This window comes from Pseudorasbora parva, chromosome 12, assembly GCF_024679245.1.
Source record: "Pseudorasbora parva isolate DD20220531a chromosome 12, ASM2467924v1, whole genome shotgun sequence".
Taxonomy (NCBI): domain Eukaryota; kingdom Metazoa; phylum Chordata; class Actinopteri; order Cypriniformes; family Gobionidae; genus Pseudorasbora; species Pseudorasbora parva.
Window position 1 is genome coordinate 45,444,280 of NC_090183.1, and position 14,595 is coordinate 45,458,874.

The window sequence follows — 14,595 nt, forward strand, 5'->3', positions numbered from 1 at the left end:
GATGAGACTAAATGCACAGAAACTCAGAGGAACTTACTTATAACAGTGGTTAAAATAGGAAGTTGTCTTCACTCTCACATGCAGCCACACACACACACACACACACACACACACACACACACACACACACACACACACACACACACACACACAAAAGAGTTTTTGTGAGGTCAGTACTTTGAAGTGGCCTGTATGGTTTGAAGGAAATCCAAGAATTATGAAAAATAAATTGGTATTGTCTTCATTTAAATTATTTATATTATTATTTGGTTAGTTTTGTCTAACCCTGATCCTGGGTCAGACTTAACAACCCAGTGTTTGGGTAGTTTTTGTGTAACCCTGATCCTGGGTCAGATGTAACAACCCAGTGTTTGGGTAGTTTTGTGTAACCCTGATGCTGGGTCAGACTTAACAACCCAGTGTTTGGGTAGTTTTTGTGTAACCCTGATCCTGGGTCAGACTTAACAACCCAGTGTTTGGGTAGTTTTGTGTAACCCTGATCCTGGGTCAGACGTAACAACCCAGTGTTTGGGTAGTTTTTGTGTAACCCTGATCCTGGGTCAGATGTAACAACCCAGTGTTTGGGTAGTTTTTGTGTAACCCTGATCCTGGGTCAGACTTAACAACCCAGTGTTTGGGTAGTTTTGTGTAACCCTGATCCTGGGTCAGACGTAACAACCCAGTGTTTGGGTAGTTTTTGTGTAACCCTGATCCTGGGTCAGACGTAACAACCCAGTGTTTGGGTAGTTTATGTGTAACCCTGATCCTGGGTCAGACGTAACAACCCAGTGTTTGGGTAGTTTATGTGTAACCCTGATCCTGGGTCAGACGTAACAACCCAGTGTTTGGGTAGTTTATGTGTAACCCTGATCCTGGGTCAGACGTAACAACCCAGTGTTTGGTTAGTTTTTGTGTAACCCTGATCCTGGGTCAGACTTAACAACCCAGTGTTTGGGTGGTTTTTGTGTAACCCTGATCCTGGGTCAGATGTAACAACCCAGTGTTTGGGTAGTTTTTGTGTAACCCTGATCCTGGGTCAGACGTAACAACCCAGTGTTTGGGTAGTTTTTGTGTAACCCTGATCCTGGGTCAGACGTAACAACCCAGTGTTTGGTTAGTTTTGTGTAACCCTGATCCTGGGTCAGACTTAACAACCCAGTGTTGGGTAGTTTTTGTGTAACCCTGATCCTGGGTCAGATGTAACAACCCAGTGTTTGGGTAGTTTTTGTGTAACCCTGATCCTGGGTCAGATGTAACAACCCAGTGTTTGGGTAGTTTTTGTGTAACCCTGATCTTGGGTCAGACGTAACAACCCAGTGTTTGGGTAGTTTTTGTGTAACCCTGATCTTGGGTCAGACGTAACAACCCAGTGTTTGAGTAGTTTTTGTGTAACCCTGATCCTGGGTCAGACGTAACAACCCAGTGTTTGGGTAGTTTATGTGTAACCCTGATCCTGGGTCAGACGTAACAACCCAGTGTTTGAGTAGTTTATGTGTAACCCTGATCCTGGGTCAGACGTAACAACCCAGTGTTTGGGTAGTTTATGTGTAACCCTGATCCTGGGTCAGACGCAACAACCCAGTGTTTGAGTAGTTTATGTGTAACCCTGATCCTGGGTCAGACGTAACAACCCTGTGTTTGAGTAGTTTATGTGTAACCCTGATCCTGGGTCAGACGCAACAACCCAGTGTTTGGGTAGTTTTTGTGTTGCAATATTTTCCCGTTTAACACTGTGAAGCTGCTTTGAAACAATCGTCTTTGTAAGAGCGCTATAAATAAAGTTGACTTGATTCGACTTCACTTGACTGAAGACTGAAGATGCTGAAAATTCAGCTTTGATCTCAGGAATAAAACACATTTTTAAGTATATTACAATAGAGAACAGTTAAGTTGTAATAAATATTACTGCTTTGTATTGTATTTTTGAATAAATCAAATGTATGATTAGGCTTAAAGGGGGGGTGAAACACTCAGTTTCAGTCAGTTTCATGTCAATCTTGAGTACCTATAGAGTAGCATTGCATCCTGCATATCTCCGAAAAGTCTTTATTTTTTTATAATTATATAAGAAAGATGCGCTGTTCCGAGTCTTTCCGAAAAAAGCCGAGCGGGTGGGGGCGTATCGTGTGAGCGGAGCTAAATAATGACGTGTGCAGCAGCGCGCTGCTATTGTGTTGAGTCGAGTGCGTCGTAAAGCTGTGTCATCCCTAACAGCGGGAAAAACTTTATTCAAAATAAAAATATGGCTTTTAATCAGATACAGCCATACATCTATGATCCGGAATCAGACCCAGAGGCTGCAGTTGAACAGGAGCAGCAGCAAAAACGACTAGAGCAGGACGTCTCTATGTGGTACAAGTTATACACTAACTATATAATATGCTTAGCGGCTTGTGTTATTTACATATTTATACTTGAATTATATCGTCGTATTTTTGTCTTTGAAGGTGTACATGTGGGAAGTGCAGTTGTGCACGTGTGTGTGTGTGTGTTTACGCGTGGTTTGTGTAGACAATTGTAGTAAGCGGACTGGTTTTGCATGGCAGGTTAAGTTAGTGTTTACATAGAAAGACACGGAATAGTAGCGCATTTGAATGAAGAAGCGCGCTTATTTAGTTCAACATATTTCCCCCCTCTTTGTGTATTGTTGTTTGGAGTGCTTTTACAATACACAAACATAAAGTTACACATATAGTGGCCAGCTAAACAAATGTACACGCACTACACATCGCATGCTCCATTGATCAATTAACTATACGTGATCATGTTTGGGCTACTCGATGAGCATAGGCAAAGACACAGACATTTGAAGCAGTCTCACTCACCGCCTGCGGTTCTAACGTTGGGACCTTTATCGTTGGGACTGCTCCATCCTTCAGCATTAGGCGATTGGAAAAGCCGGCGTCGAGCTGGGCCTTGTTTATGAAACAGTCGGCACCGAAATGCAGCGAACAGATATAAACATTCGCGCAACTCAGTTGCTGATCCGGAAAAGCAAATTCCATCCACTGTTGCCTTAACGCGGGGTTTTTGGGGAATCTGTGCAAGACTGTCTTGGTCTGGCAACCAAAAACGCACTTTTTTGGTGACATTGTTAATTTCTTGAAGTCACATCACCTGTGCAGCGCAGCCTACAAGCCAGCGCTTTGATGGGCGTAGCCTGTTACTTTCTCTCTCTCTCTCTCTCTCTCTCTCTCTCTCTCTCTCTCTCTCTCTCTCTCTCTCTCTCTCTCTCTCTCTCTCTCTCTCTCTTTCTCTCACGCGCTTCCGGTAGAATTGTCCGTACGGCCCATACAAGGAAATTCCGACCGATTAACGCCAAGTGGACCCATGATCGAAAAAAACTTGCCGAAACTTATGACTAACCGGAAGTAGTATTTTTGACAAAGAAATACTCCCATCAAATGTCCACCTTAACTTTTGAACCTTTGTCTATGTTTAGTATGGGATTCCAAGTCTTTAACAGTGTAAAAAGATCAGTACGCATGAAACAGCATTTCACCCCCCCTTTAAATTTACTGACCTGAATATAAAATATCAGCTTCTGGAAATGTGTTTTCTCTATAAATTCATTGGCACAAATTTCTCTGCTGGAATAAGTGTAGCGATTCACCACAGTGGCCCTGTGGCATAAAGTTGTGTTCGTGTCTAGTAAAGCAGGAAGTTGTTGGTTTGTTCTCAGCAAGAAGAGAGTCGCAAAATGCTCAGTAATGAAAACTGATCCTATTTACATTTTAAGTTAATTTTTGTGTCAGGTTTTTATGACTATATCAAGCCTTGAAATGTAACATCTGCGCTTTTTCCGGGAAACAAAAAAAGGATTAAGCAAGTTTCATTTGACCTCAGAGTTTTTGGTTTCTATGAAACAGTTTCCACTTATAATGCACACTAAAGTGACCTCAGCCTTCATCCAGCAGGGCAACCTCAGCTCAGGAAATGTAATAGGTTACAGATTACAAGTATTTAAAATGAAAATTACCTTTGATAACTTTATATTTAGGGCATATTGAACTTTTAGCTGTTTTTGTACGTTTGACTGAATTGTTTGCTTGTGTTTATTTCCTATTGTCTTTTATAATGGCTACTGTTGTTCGTTTAAATATCGTTGTTCAATAAATATTATTTCATATAAATAATATGCCGTATTTGGACTTGAGGAAAGGTCTGTTAGTGATTTGGACTTCAGTGACAGTCGCATTATTACACCATCAGATGGCAGCAAAGACTGACTTTATGAGTGACGACGGGCTGTAAACAAGGAAGTTATCTTGGGAAATCTTTCAAAAGGAGAAGATTTCGCTTTCAGTGGACAAGACATTCAAACAGATTTTTTTATAATAGATATAATATTGTGGACATCGACCTGAAGAATGAATATCAGATGCAGGTAATACACTCGTTTAATTGATCTCTCTCTCTCTCTCTCTCTCTCTCTCTCTCTCTCTCTCTCTCTCTCTCTCTCTCTCTCTCTCTCTCTCTCTCTCATAATAATCTACCTAATATAATAATCTTAAATGACTTTGACTTTGCAAGTCAAAACTAGACAAAATAATATATTTTAGTAATAAATAATATATCTATTTTAAAAGTGCATTTGCACTGAAATATTTACATCCTTTTCTAATTGTCTGAGGTGGTGTGCTACAAATTCAAACAAGAGAGCCAGTCAATAGCATCTCTTTACTAAACAGCCTTTAAAGGTGGGGTAAGTGTTATTTCAAAAACGTTTGGGCCGAGTGGAATAACAAACTTGTAGCCAATCAGCAGGTAAGGGGCGTGTCTACTAATGATGGTGAGCGCTCGCTCTTGCTCTGTGCACGTCATTACTCAAAACACACGAGTCACACATGACGGACATTAGCGGAGAACTAGCCTAATATATGCTGGCTTTTGCTTCACTATGCTCGTGTGTCATGTTCTCTTGTTTGTCCATTTGCGATCGTATTGTGGCTGACTTCAGCGATGATAAAGACCCGTTCATTTCCACACCGTATGAGCATCTACATCTCCTCCCTGTGTGCTTCAAGATCAGCTCACAAAATGTGTCCGACAGGTAAGATACTACACTCCTAATATATCGAGTTGATCATGAGAACGGTTTGTGTTTTTGTGATGGAAGGGGTGACTTTTTAATTGAATATTCGACCTGGATTAGTTACGAGGAGATTCTGCCTTAGTCGTTACGTATGTGTGGGCGGAGCTATCAATATAGGGCAGAGACCCTTTTGGAGGTAGGGGCGTGTTTGTTTTCAACAACGGTTACTAGAAAGCACTCACCCCACCTTTTAGTGACAGGAGGTATCGTGCACATCAAAAACACGCAAAGTAACAAATTAATATTAACACATCCTAGCTTTTTACATAAAATATTCAGATGTAACCCCCTTTGTAACGGATATCATTTTCATAAGTATCATTTAATTACACATTTTTCTCAGTAATGCTAACACATTACAGTTACATTTATTTGTATAGTTACTCCCCAACACTGAGCTGAAGCTAATTAAAGGTGCAGTGTGTGAATTTTACAGCAGAGAGTAACTAGTGCTCTGTTGGGCAGTTTGTCCGTTTAGGGCTACTGTAGAAAATGGCGGCTTCACTGTAAGGAGACCTGCGGTGTGTGTAGAACAAAATGGCTCATCCTAAGGTAATAAAAACATAACGGTTCATTATGTAAGGTCTTTATACACCACTGAAAACAGTTATATACTGTATATTATATTGCATTTCTGTCAATAGATCCTCATAAAAACTACACGCTGCACCTTAAGAGTCATTTATAGAGTGTCCAAGTGATAGCATAGCACAAAGAAGATATTTTTTAAACTATATAATAAAAAAGTAGGTTAAAAATAACATTGGGCTCCATTAACTTTAATTGTATGAATAAAAATGAGGGGAAAACAACCCACTAAGACACAAAACGTTTTACTTTACAACAGAAAGAAAGTCAATAGTTTGGAGCCACATGAGGTTAGTAAATAATGGCAGATGTTTCATTTTTGGAGTGAATTATGCCCAGTCTGACACTATAGCGCCATCAGCTGTTAGTTATAGAGAACTGATGTGTGTGTGTGTGTGTGTGTGTGTGTGTGTGTGTGTGTGTGTGTGTGTGTGTGTGTGTGTGTGTGTGTGTGTGTGTGTGTGTGTGTAGGTGTGTGTGTGTGTGTGTGTGTGTGTGTGTGTGTGTGTGTGTGTGTGTGTGTGTGTGAGCCTGTTTATGTGGTTTATGAGGACACAAATTTGTATAACTACATGGGTATTACACTGCTATTACTCTATAAATGTGGTTTATGAGGACACATCAAATGTCCTCATAATTCAAATGGCCTTAAAAACATACTAAATGATGTTTTATTGAGAAAGTAAAAATGCAGAATGTTTCCTGTGATGCGTAGGTTTAGGGGCAGGGGCTGTGTGTGTGTGTGTGTGTGTGTGTGTGTGTGTGTGTGTGTGTGTGTGTGTGTGTGTGTGTGTGTGTGTGTGTGTGTGTGTGTGTGTGTGTGTGATGGGTAGGTTTAGGGGCAGTGTAAGGGGATAGAAAATACGGTTTGTACAGTATAAAAACCATTACACCAATGGAGAGTCCCTGTAAACCACATAGACCAACATGTGTGTGTGTGTGTGTGTGTGTGTGTGTGTGTGTGTGTGTGTGTGTGTGTGTGTGTGTGTGTGTGTGTGTACAGTATACAACTCCAGGGGGTTCAGTAACGGCCAAACATGTAAATATACATTTAAGAAGTTATGAAGGAAGGATATGGATGCTCTGACATGCTGATGCACTTTATGGCCAAAAAACATTTCCATGAATGTCTTTCAATGTGACATGTAATATTTGTCTCTGAATGCTTGCAACCAGTGTTATATATATTATGACTGAGGTCAATATCTAGAGTAGCCTAGGAATCTAGACGCACCCTAGCGGCAGCAAATTTAATTTGCCCGCAAGTGTGGTCTAGCAACTCTCAATTCCTATCTGAGCTGTATTCCTCAGAATCTGGACGGGCCAATCACATTGTGTATAGAGTCGGTGGGTGGGGCCATAATGACGACGGCCGAGTTGTGTTTGCGTGCTTCTAGTCAACACAGAAACTGGCGAACGGCGGCGGTCTTTCAAATCAGCTCTGCCCGCGCCTCCGGAAGACTTGGAGTTAAGCTTTTCTCTGAGAAAAGAACAAAGAACGGCACTGAAGTCATTCTTAAGAAGGGAAGATGTGTTCGGAGTTTAGCCGACCGGATACGGCGAATGTTTAATCAGTCAGCGAGCTCCGCTTCACGTTGCTCCGGTTGGTGTAGCGCTATCCTATCGCGTGCAGAGGGAGTTTGAAAGACGACCGTTTATCCGCCCCTCAGATTGAGCCGTCAATGGTGAGTTTCCAGACCAAACATCTTGATGTGGGTCTGGCTTGTCGGGCTATATCTAGAGAGCTTAGCTGCAGATATTGGATGGATTTTGTCCTAACTATTTTAGAACTATCTTAGTCCTGAATTCAGTATTACTTACTGATTAGTTCCGCTTGTTTCTATATTCTTTAATAGTAGTAGCTGAAGTGTTAATGTAGTGCTAATTATTAGTCCTGCATTACTTCCTGCATTGTTATCTATTAATAACGGACCATTATTCTGAAGTGTTACCATAAAACTTTGTTAAAGTGTTATAAGCCCTGAACCAAACCAAGCTACTAGGCGAAACACAACATTACAAACTTTTATTTGAAACAAAAAAACATTTAAAAATCAGACAAAGGTACGAGACTTTACTAAACAGCTTTATTAACTTCAATCCCATGGTGCATTGCATATGACAACCATTATTATTGATTAAACAATTTAAACCAATTTGAACCATTTAGGACCTTGAAAATGGAGATATAATTTTTTTTATTAGAATTAGAATCTAGAAAGCTATATTAAGATATCTTTAATACTTTAGAGTTAACAGGAATGCAAGCTTTGGAAAACGAATGTTTATAGCACTGTTCTATACAACTGTGTTGATTAAAAACTAGATGCATTTCTAGTGTCAACATTATTTGCACAGTGACCCACATTTGGTTTTTGACCTCTGAAAATGTGAACAGTTGACCAATTTACTCATGGAGCCACATTATGATCTCCATATCTCTGGGATTGAACATCAAGGGCCCTTAAAATGAAGACACCAAAAGGAAAGTTTGTTGAGAACCAGAATCTAAAAGGCTATTATGATATATTTAATAATTCTGGAATTACTGGCATGCAAACTTGAGGCAAAAACATAAGAAGTAAAATGAAATATACATTTGTGACATTTAATATTCTGGCTTCTTATATGCACGTCTTTCACCAGAAAAAAAAAAATCAAAACCTGTGAAATCAACACAAAACCACTGCTGGAAATTTGTACAATTGACCTCTAATTTTGTGCATGAACAGACTCGTGCTAACCGTCCTGATTGGTGGCTAAAACCACCTTTGGGTTTATTTTCATGGTACACCTGGCGGTGCTGTTCGAGTTGCTGCTGGCCGGATTTTGACTGCTCTGGTCTTCCTTCTGCTCCGTGCTTCTCAGCTTCGTCAAGATGCTTTTATATGCCATCTTAATCTTAGGGACCTTAAAAGCGTACACTATGGGGTTAACGGCGGAGTTGGCGTGAGAGAAGAGGATGCCGATGTGGAAGGCGACAGTGGGCACTTTTACACTCCTGTAATACACCAGCGTGTTCATTATTTGCAGTGGGAGCCAACTAATGGCAAACAGGACCAGCACCAGAGCCAGATAATTGGCCAGTCTCCGCTCCTTACGGTAAAACGACCTGGACTCCACAGGCCGCCCGACTCCGCTTCTCAGCTGTTTAGATATCATATTAAAGAGGAACAAGTACAGGACCATCATGATGAGGGTAGGTGGCAGGATGCAAGCGAGGAAGTAAAAGTTGACCATGTATGACATGCTTATAACTGTGATAAAATGGCATGTAATAGTGGAGTTTTCTCTTGTTGTGGTGTCTTCGTTGTGCCATCCGAACATGGGGATGAAGCCTATTATAGAAGCTGAGAGCCAACATACAGTGACTGCGGCCCACAAATGCTGCTTTTTCACCGATCCTCTGTACCTGAAAATCAATGAGAAATTATGTTTATATATCTTTAAAGGTACTGTGCATGCAGGTATTTATGTATATACACTGATCAGGCATAGCATTCTGACAGATGAATAACATTGATGATCTCTTCATCTCCTGTTAGTGGGCGGGATATATTAGGCAGCAAGGAAACATTTTGTCCTCAAAGTTGGCGTGTTAGAAGCAGGAAAAATGTGCAAGTGTAAGGATTTGAGCGAGTTTGGCCAGATTGTGACGGCTAGACGACTGGGTCAGAGCATCTCCAAAACCGCAGCTCTTGTGGGCTGTTCCCGGTCTGCAGTGGTCAGTATCTATCAAAAGTGCTCCAAGTAAGGAATAGTGGAGAACCGGCCACAGGGTCATGGGCGGCCAAGGCTCATTGATGCAAGCGGGGATCGAAGGCTGGCTCTAGTGGACGGGTCAGCCTTGATGGGTCAGGGCTGTTTTGGCAGCGAAATGGGAACTAACACAATATTAGGACAAATGAAATCAAAGTGTTATGCCTAATACAGTTGTAATCAAAATTATTTAACCCCCATTGCAAATCTGGTTTACTGGAAAAATTTACAGACGTTCAGCAAAAGTAATGTATTGGTTACATATGTAACCCTCGTTCCCTGAAGGAGAAAACGTAGACGTACGCCTGAACTGACCGATGAATTGGGATCTATTTTCGGAGACCAATCTACTTTAAGTTTATAGAAACGAGCCAATTAACACTAGCATGCAGACCCCACTCCACCTGCTGCGTGGGTATAAATACGGAAGCGGAAGTAACCGCATATCACTTTTTCAACTGAGGAGCCAAAATAGTGACTTCAGTCAGCCTTCAGCTGAAGCACAGCACCTAGCGATGAGATGTATTAGGATCCCTACCAACACACCAGGGGTGCTGGCCCTTGAAGTGCCCTGCCAGAGCTCACCGGACCACTCCTATGTTGGAGGGGATGTCAGGGCACTGCTTTTCCTGCAAGACCCACTCCGAATGACTATTGGATAACGCTGGGAAAGCGAGCCCGTCTTCAGTCGAAGGATAGGTGGCGAATACACATTCTAACACTGGGTAGTACTACCTATGGCAGTCTCTGGCGTGGATCCAACCTGGTCCCAGGGGGGAAAGAAGACCTCCAGAGAGACAGAGTGGGCTCTTTCCAGGGAAAGACATGGGGCTAACAAAGTAGGGTAGCTGATACCGTGGAGAATACACATATGGGGTTGCTGTTAGGGGACCGCAACATATGGAACCCAGCCTACACACACGTTCCACAAGCATTTGGATGTAGGCCTAGCGTCAGACGGCCGCAACTTCTGACACTAAAGGGGTGACGGAGAAGCTCACAGGGTTAGCTGTTTCCGGGGAACTCAACTGGAGACAATAAACGCACATATCCAGCCCAGAGGGCAGAAGTAGCATTGCAAGCCAACACAAGAATGTGTTCTTAATGCTACTGGCCACTGGGGGCAAGGATGCGGGAAGATACCGACTCTACTCGGAGTCTATAGAATCTAGCGAATGTGTTAGGTGTTGCCCAGTCCGCAGCTCTACATATGTCTGTCAGCGAGGTGCCACGTGCCAGTGCCCTGGAAGAAGCCACACTACTTGTTGAGTGTGCTCGTACCCCCAACGGGCAAGGCATGTCTTGTGACTTGTAAGCCAAGACTATAGCATCCACTGTCCAGTGGGCTAACCACTGCTTGGAGACAGCCTTTCCCTTTTGCTGGCCTCATTAACAGACGAAAAGCTGCTGTGAGGTCCTAAAGCTTTGAGTCCGGTCAACGTAACCACGGAGTGCGTGGACGGGACATAAAGCTAGGGCTGGATCTGCCTCCTCCAAAGGCAATGCTTGCAGGTTCACCTGGTCCCAAAAAGGAGTGGTAGGGACCTTGGTCATGTATCCAGGCCGGGGTCTCAGGATAACATGAGAGTTGGCCAGCCCGAATTCTAGGCACGATTTTTTGATCATAAACATGCATGCAGGTCCCCTACCCTCTTGATTGAGGCCAATGCAGTCAGGAGGACTGTCTTCGTTGACAGGATTTTTAACTCAACAGACTGAAAGGCTCAAACAGAGGACCCTGAAGTGCTCTGAGCACTAGGGCTAAGTCCCAAGAGGGTACCGAGGTAGTACGAGGAGAATTTAGTCTCCTCACACCTCTGAGGAACCTGACGATTAAGTCATGCTTACCTAAGGATTTACGGCCTACTGCACTTTGAGGGTGGAGGGAGACAGCCTTCGCTCCAGGCCATCCTGCAGGAATGAAATCACATTGTTAATCGAACATCTTCGGGGGTCTTCCCTGTGGGAAGAGCACCATTCACTGTTATTGGCACACAAAACAGCTTCCACTTCAAAGCAGAGGCGGTTTGTAGAGGGGGCTCTAGCAGAAGAGATCGTGTCTACCACTGCCTGTGGCAGGCCACCTAGAACCTCCGCATCCCATTTAGGGACCAGACATGGAGTTTCCAGAGGTCTGGACGTTGGTGCCATAGAGTGCCCCGTCCCTGAGAAAGTAGGTCCTTTCTCAGGGGTATCGGCCAGGGAGGGGCTGTCGTGAGAAGTGAGAGTTCAGGGAACCAGGTCTGGTTTGGCCAATAGGGCACAACTAGCAAGGCCTGCTCCTCGTCCTCCTTGACCTTGCACAGAGTCTGTGCTAGAAGGCTTTCTTGGGAAACACATTTCCGTAGGTCCCAGGGCCAGCTGTGCGCCAGTGCAACTATGTCTACCTCCAGTCAGGGAGTAGTACCACTGGCAATGGGTCATGTCCAGAGAGGCGAACAGGTTTACCTGCACGGCTCCGAGGCGGTCACATATCAGCTGGATGCTCCGGAGGAGTCGCCATTCGCCCGCAGGTGTACACTGATGAGAGAGCTTGTCGGCTCTGAGCTGGAGCATGCAACGGGAGCGTAGGCCACCTTGTCGGTTGATGTATGGAACGGCCGCAGTGCAGTTTGAATGGATCAGTACGTGCTTGCACCGGAGAGGCTTCCCTGGAAACTGGTATTGTGGACAGAAGAGTCAGTCGATCAGTGTCTGGCATTGTAAGGCGCCATCCACGACTTTGTGAGCTCCTGACGCACTTCCAGAAATAATGGTACTGGGGCGGGTGCTGAGAACCACTAGGACCATCCCAAGAAACCAATTTTCCAGCTGCGAGAGTTTGGGAAGGTTCCAATCAAGCCCGACATTTGCGGCGGCAGCCAGGGAAAGAATAGCTGTGAGCTCGGAATCAGATTCGGGCAATGCTACCACACCCGAAGGGGGCAACGCAGCTGAATCCTCATCTCCCGAGTCCATTAGCTTGTCGCCCGATGCAGCAAACGAGATCATATCCTCAGTCGGAGCCCTGAAAGTAACGGCTGGCCCCCCATGGGAAGGACCAGGATGCAGCAGGGGGGTGAGGGGATCCGAGAACCTGGTGACCCGGCGGGAGTGCCCTCACTGTTACCCTCAGGTCTCCACCAAAAGCATCAGCAAAAGTAGTAGCTCTCTGCTTTGCAGCGGGAGGACCACTAGATCGGGGAATGCGCAATGGGACTCCACCCTGTTTGAGGTATTCGAGCCTAGACCTTAATACCGGATGGTCATATTCCAGCAGTGGGCACATGAGTCATCCACAAAAGCCGCCTCTGCGTGCTGAAAGCCCAAACATGTGAGACAGCGATCGTGTCCATCCACTGGGGACAAAAAACAACGGTATCGAGTAACACATGGTTTAAATGACATCTTGAAAAAGACGCAGGGTCAAACCGTGTAGCTCTTTTAAAAAGGAAAATTGCTCAATTAGCGCTGAAGGGCACAGGGAAGGTGACACAGCGGTTCGTATATTTAAGTGTGCTGTGAGCACTCAATGGAACGCCCAGCGAGCTGTGAAAACAGCTGTTGTTTCTACCCGGCGGCAATTCACCGTAACATGCCATCACACCCGCACCGATGAAGCAGTTTATGGAAACTTTCCTCGAGCAGACTCGTGAGTAAACACTCTTGTAAATAAACACAAACAAATGGCTGATAACAGCAGGGTGGAGTACAATAATGTTTATTGGCTCATTTCCATACACTCGAAGTAGATTGGGCTCCGAAAATAGATCCCAATTCGTCAGTCAGTTCTGACATCGAACATTGAGTTCATGTACATCGAATGTGACCGACTAAAAGGGAACTGAAAAAGCTCAACACGACAAATGTGTGAAAGTGGTTTCCGCAAATTCAACTGAAAATACAACTTTTAATGTGGTCTCAAAATTATTTAAACCCTTCATGGCAAGCATCTTTAGTATCAGACAATGTAATTTTCTGGATAATTTTTAATAATTCTATGTCTTTAGAGCTGAAGTGTACCTATGATAAAAATTACAGGCCTATCTCTCATCTTTATAATTGGGAGAACTTGCACTGGCTGACTAAATACTTTGTGTACATCTTGGTTGCTCTTGGGGTAAGCAGATAAACTTTTTTGGGTGAACTATCCGTTTAAGAAATTTCTTTGCCAGCTCAATGTGTTGGTCAATGACAACATGATAATTTCAGGTAAAGCAGAAAGTCAGTTCTTGTTTCAAGTGGCATGTTATTCGGTATGATAAAAATGCCTGTGCATCATCTCTGAGAAAAGCTGATTTCCTCTTTATCAGAACACTTGATCAATTTAGCTGAGATTATGAAGCACAAAGTGCATGACTAATAAATGTTCAAACCTGAGAGGTTTATAAACGCGCAGGTATCGGTCCACAGCGATGGCCAGCAGGGATTGAACACAGGCCAGGTTCAACACGATGACCACACAGCTGATGAAGAAGCAGCAGTGGAAACTCGTCTTCAACTGTCCATCAACTATCACTGAGAAAGGCACAGCTACCATCCCCACCAGAAAATCAGTAACAGCCAGCGACACGATGAAGCAGAACGTGGTCTGGCTCAGGGCACGGCACGACCAAACCGCCCAGATAACCAGCACGTTCCCCAGGCAGCAACCTACAGCGATCAGCACCTCCAGAGAAGTGTAGATCACCTTCTCACCATCAGACATGATGAGACTAAATGCACAGAAACTCAGAGGAACTTACTTATAACAGTGGTTAAAATAGGAAGTTGTCTTCACTCACCCACTCATGCAGCCACGCACACACCATAAATAATTGCAGGAAGGTTTATGACAACTCCCTTTAAGTATCATTCGCTCAGTTATATCACTTTTAATGCAAAGATGAAATTGCTTGAGATGTCGTTGTCATGACGACGACATAAACCAACACATCATAACCTGTTATAAAGATGACATAGTAGATCAATAATCAAACTTAAGAAACAACTTAACTTTATGGGTTAACATTAAATTAAACTGTTATATTGTTTGGTTTTGACATTGGCTGTAATCAAGCCATTATAATGTCATGAATTTTTATGACCACTTTTTTTTAGTTGTACAAATTGAATTTGTCATTAAAATGCAATTGACCGACGGCCATTTGCATGCTGCAAAGTTTCGGAAGTGA

The 14,595-nt window shown here is 43.5% G+C and overlaps 1 protein-coding gene across 1 annotated transcript; it reads right to left on the reverse strand.

The window, feature by feature from the left end:
* Positions 1–7,917: 7,917 nt before the first annotated feature.
* LOC137093725 (adenosine receptor A3-like) lies at positions 7,918–14,129 on the reverse strand. Its single transcript, XM_067458569.1, has 2 exons — positions 13,798–14,129; positions 7,918–9,095 (listed from the first exon to the last, which is right to left on the reverse strand). Exons 1-2 carry the CDS (start codon positions 14,127–14,129, stop codon positions 8,423–8,425), a joined length of 1,005 nt encoding a protein of 334 aa, XP_067314670.1. The 3' UTR covers positions 7,918–8,422.
* Positions 14,130–14,595: the final 466 nt, after the last annotated feature.

What these genes read in the sequence shown, in the direction of transcription:
- LOC137093725 (XM_067458569.1), bottom strand. Translation starts at nt 14,129, where the DNA reads ATGTCTGATGGTGAGAAGGTGATCTACACTTCTCTGGAGGTGCTGATC. An exon ending in CGCGTTTATAAACCTCTCAG is followed by an intron (nt 9,096 to 13,797) that starts GTTTGAACATTT and finishes ATTGATTTTCAG; the next exon opens with GTACAGAGGATCGGTGAAAA.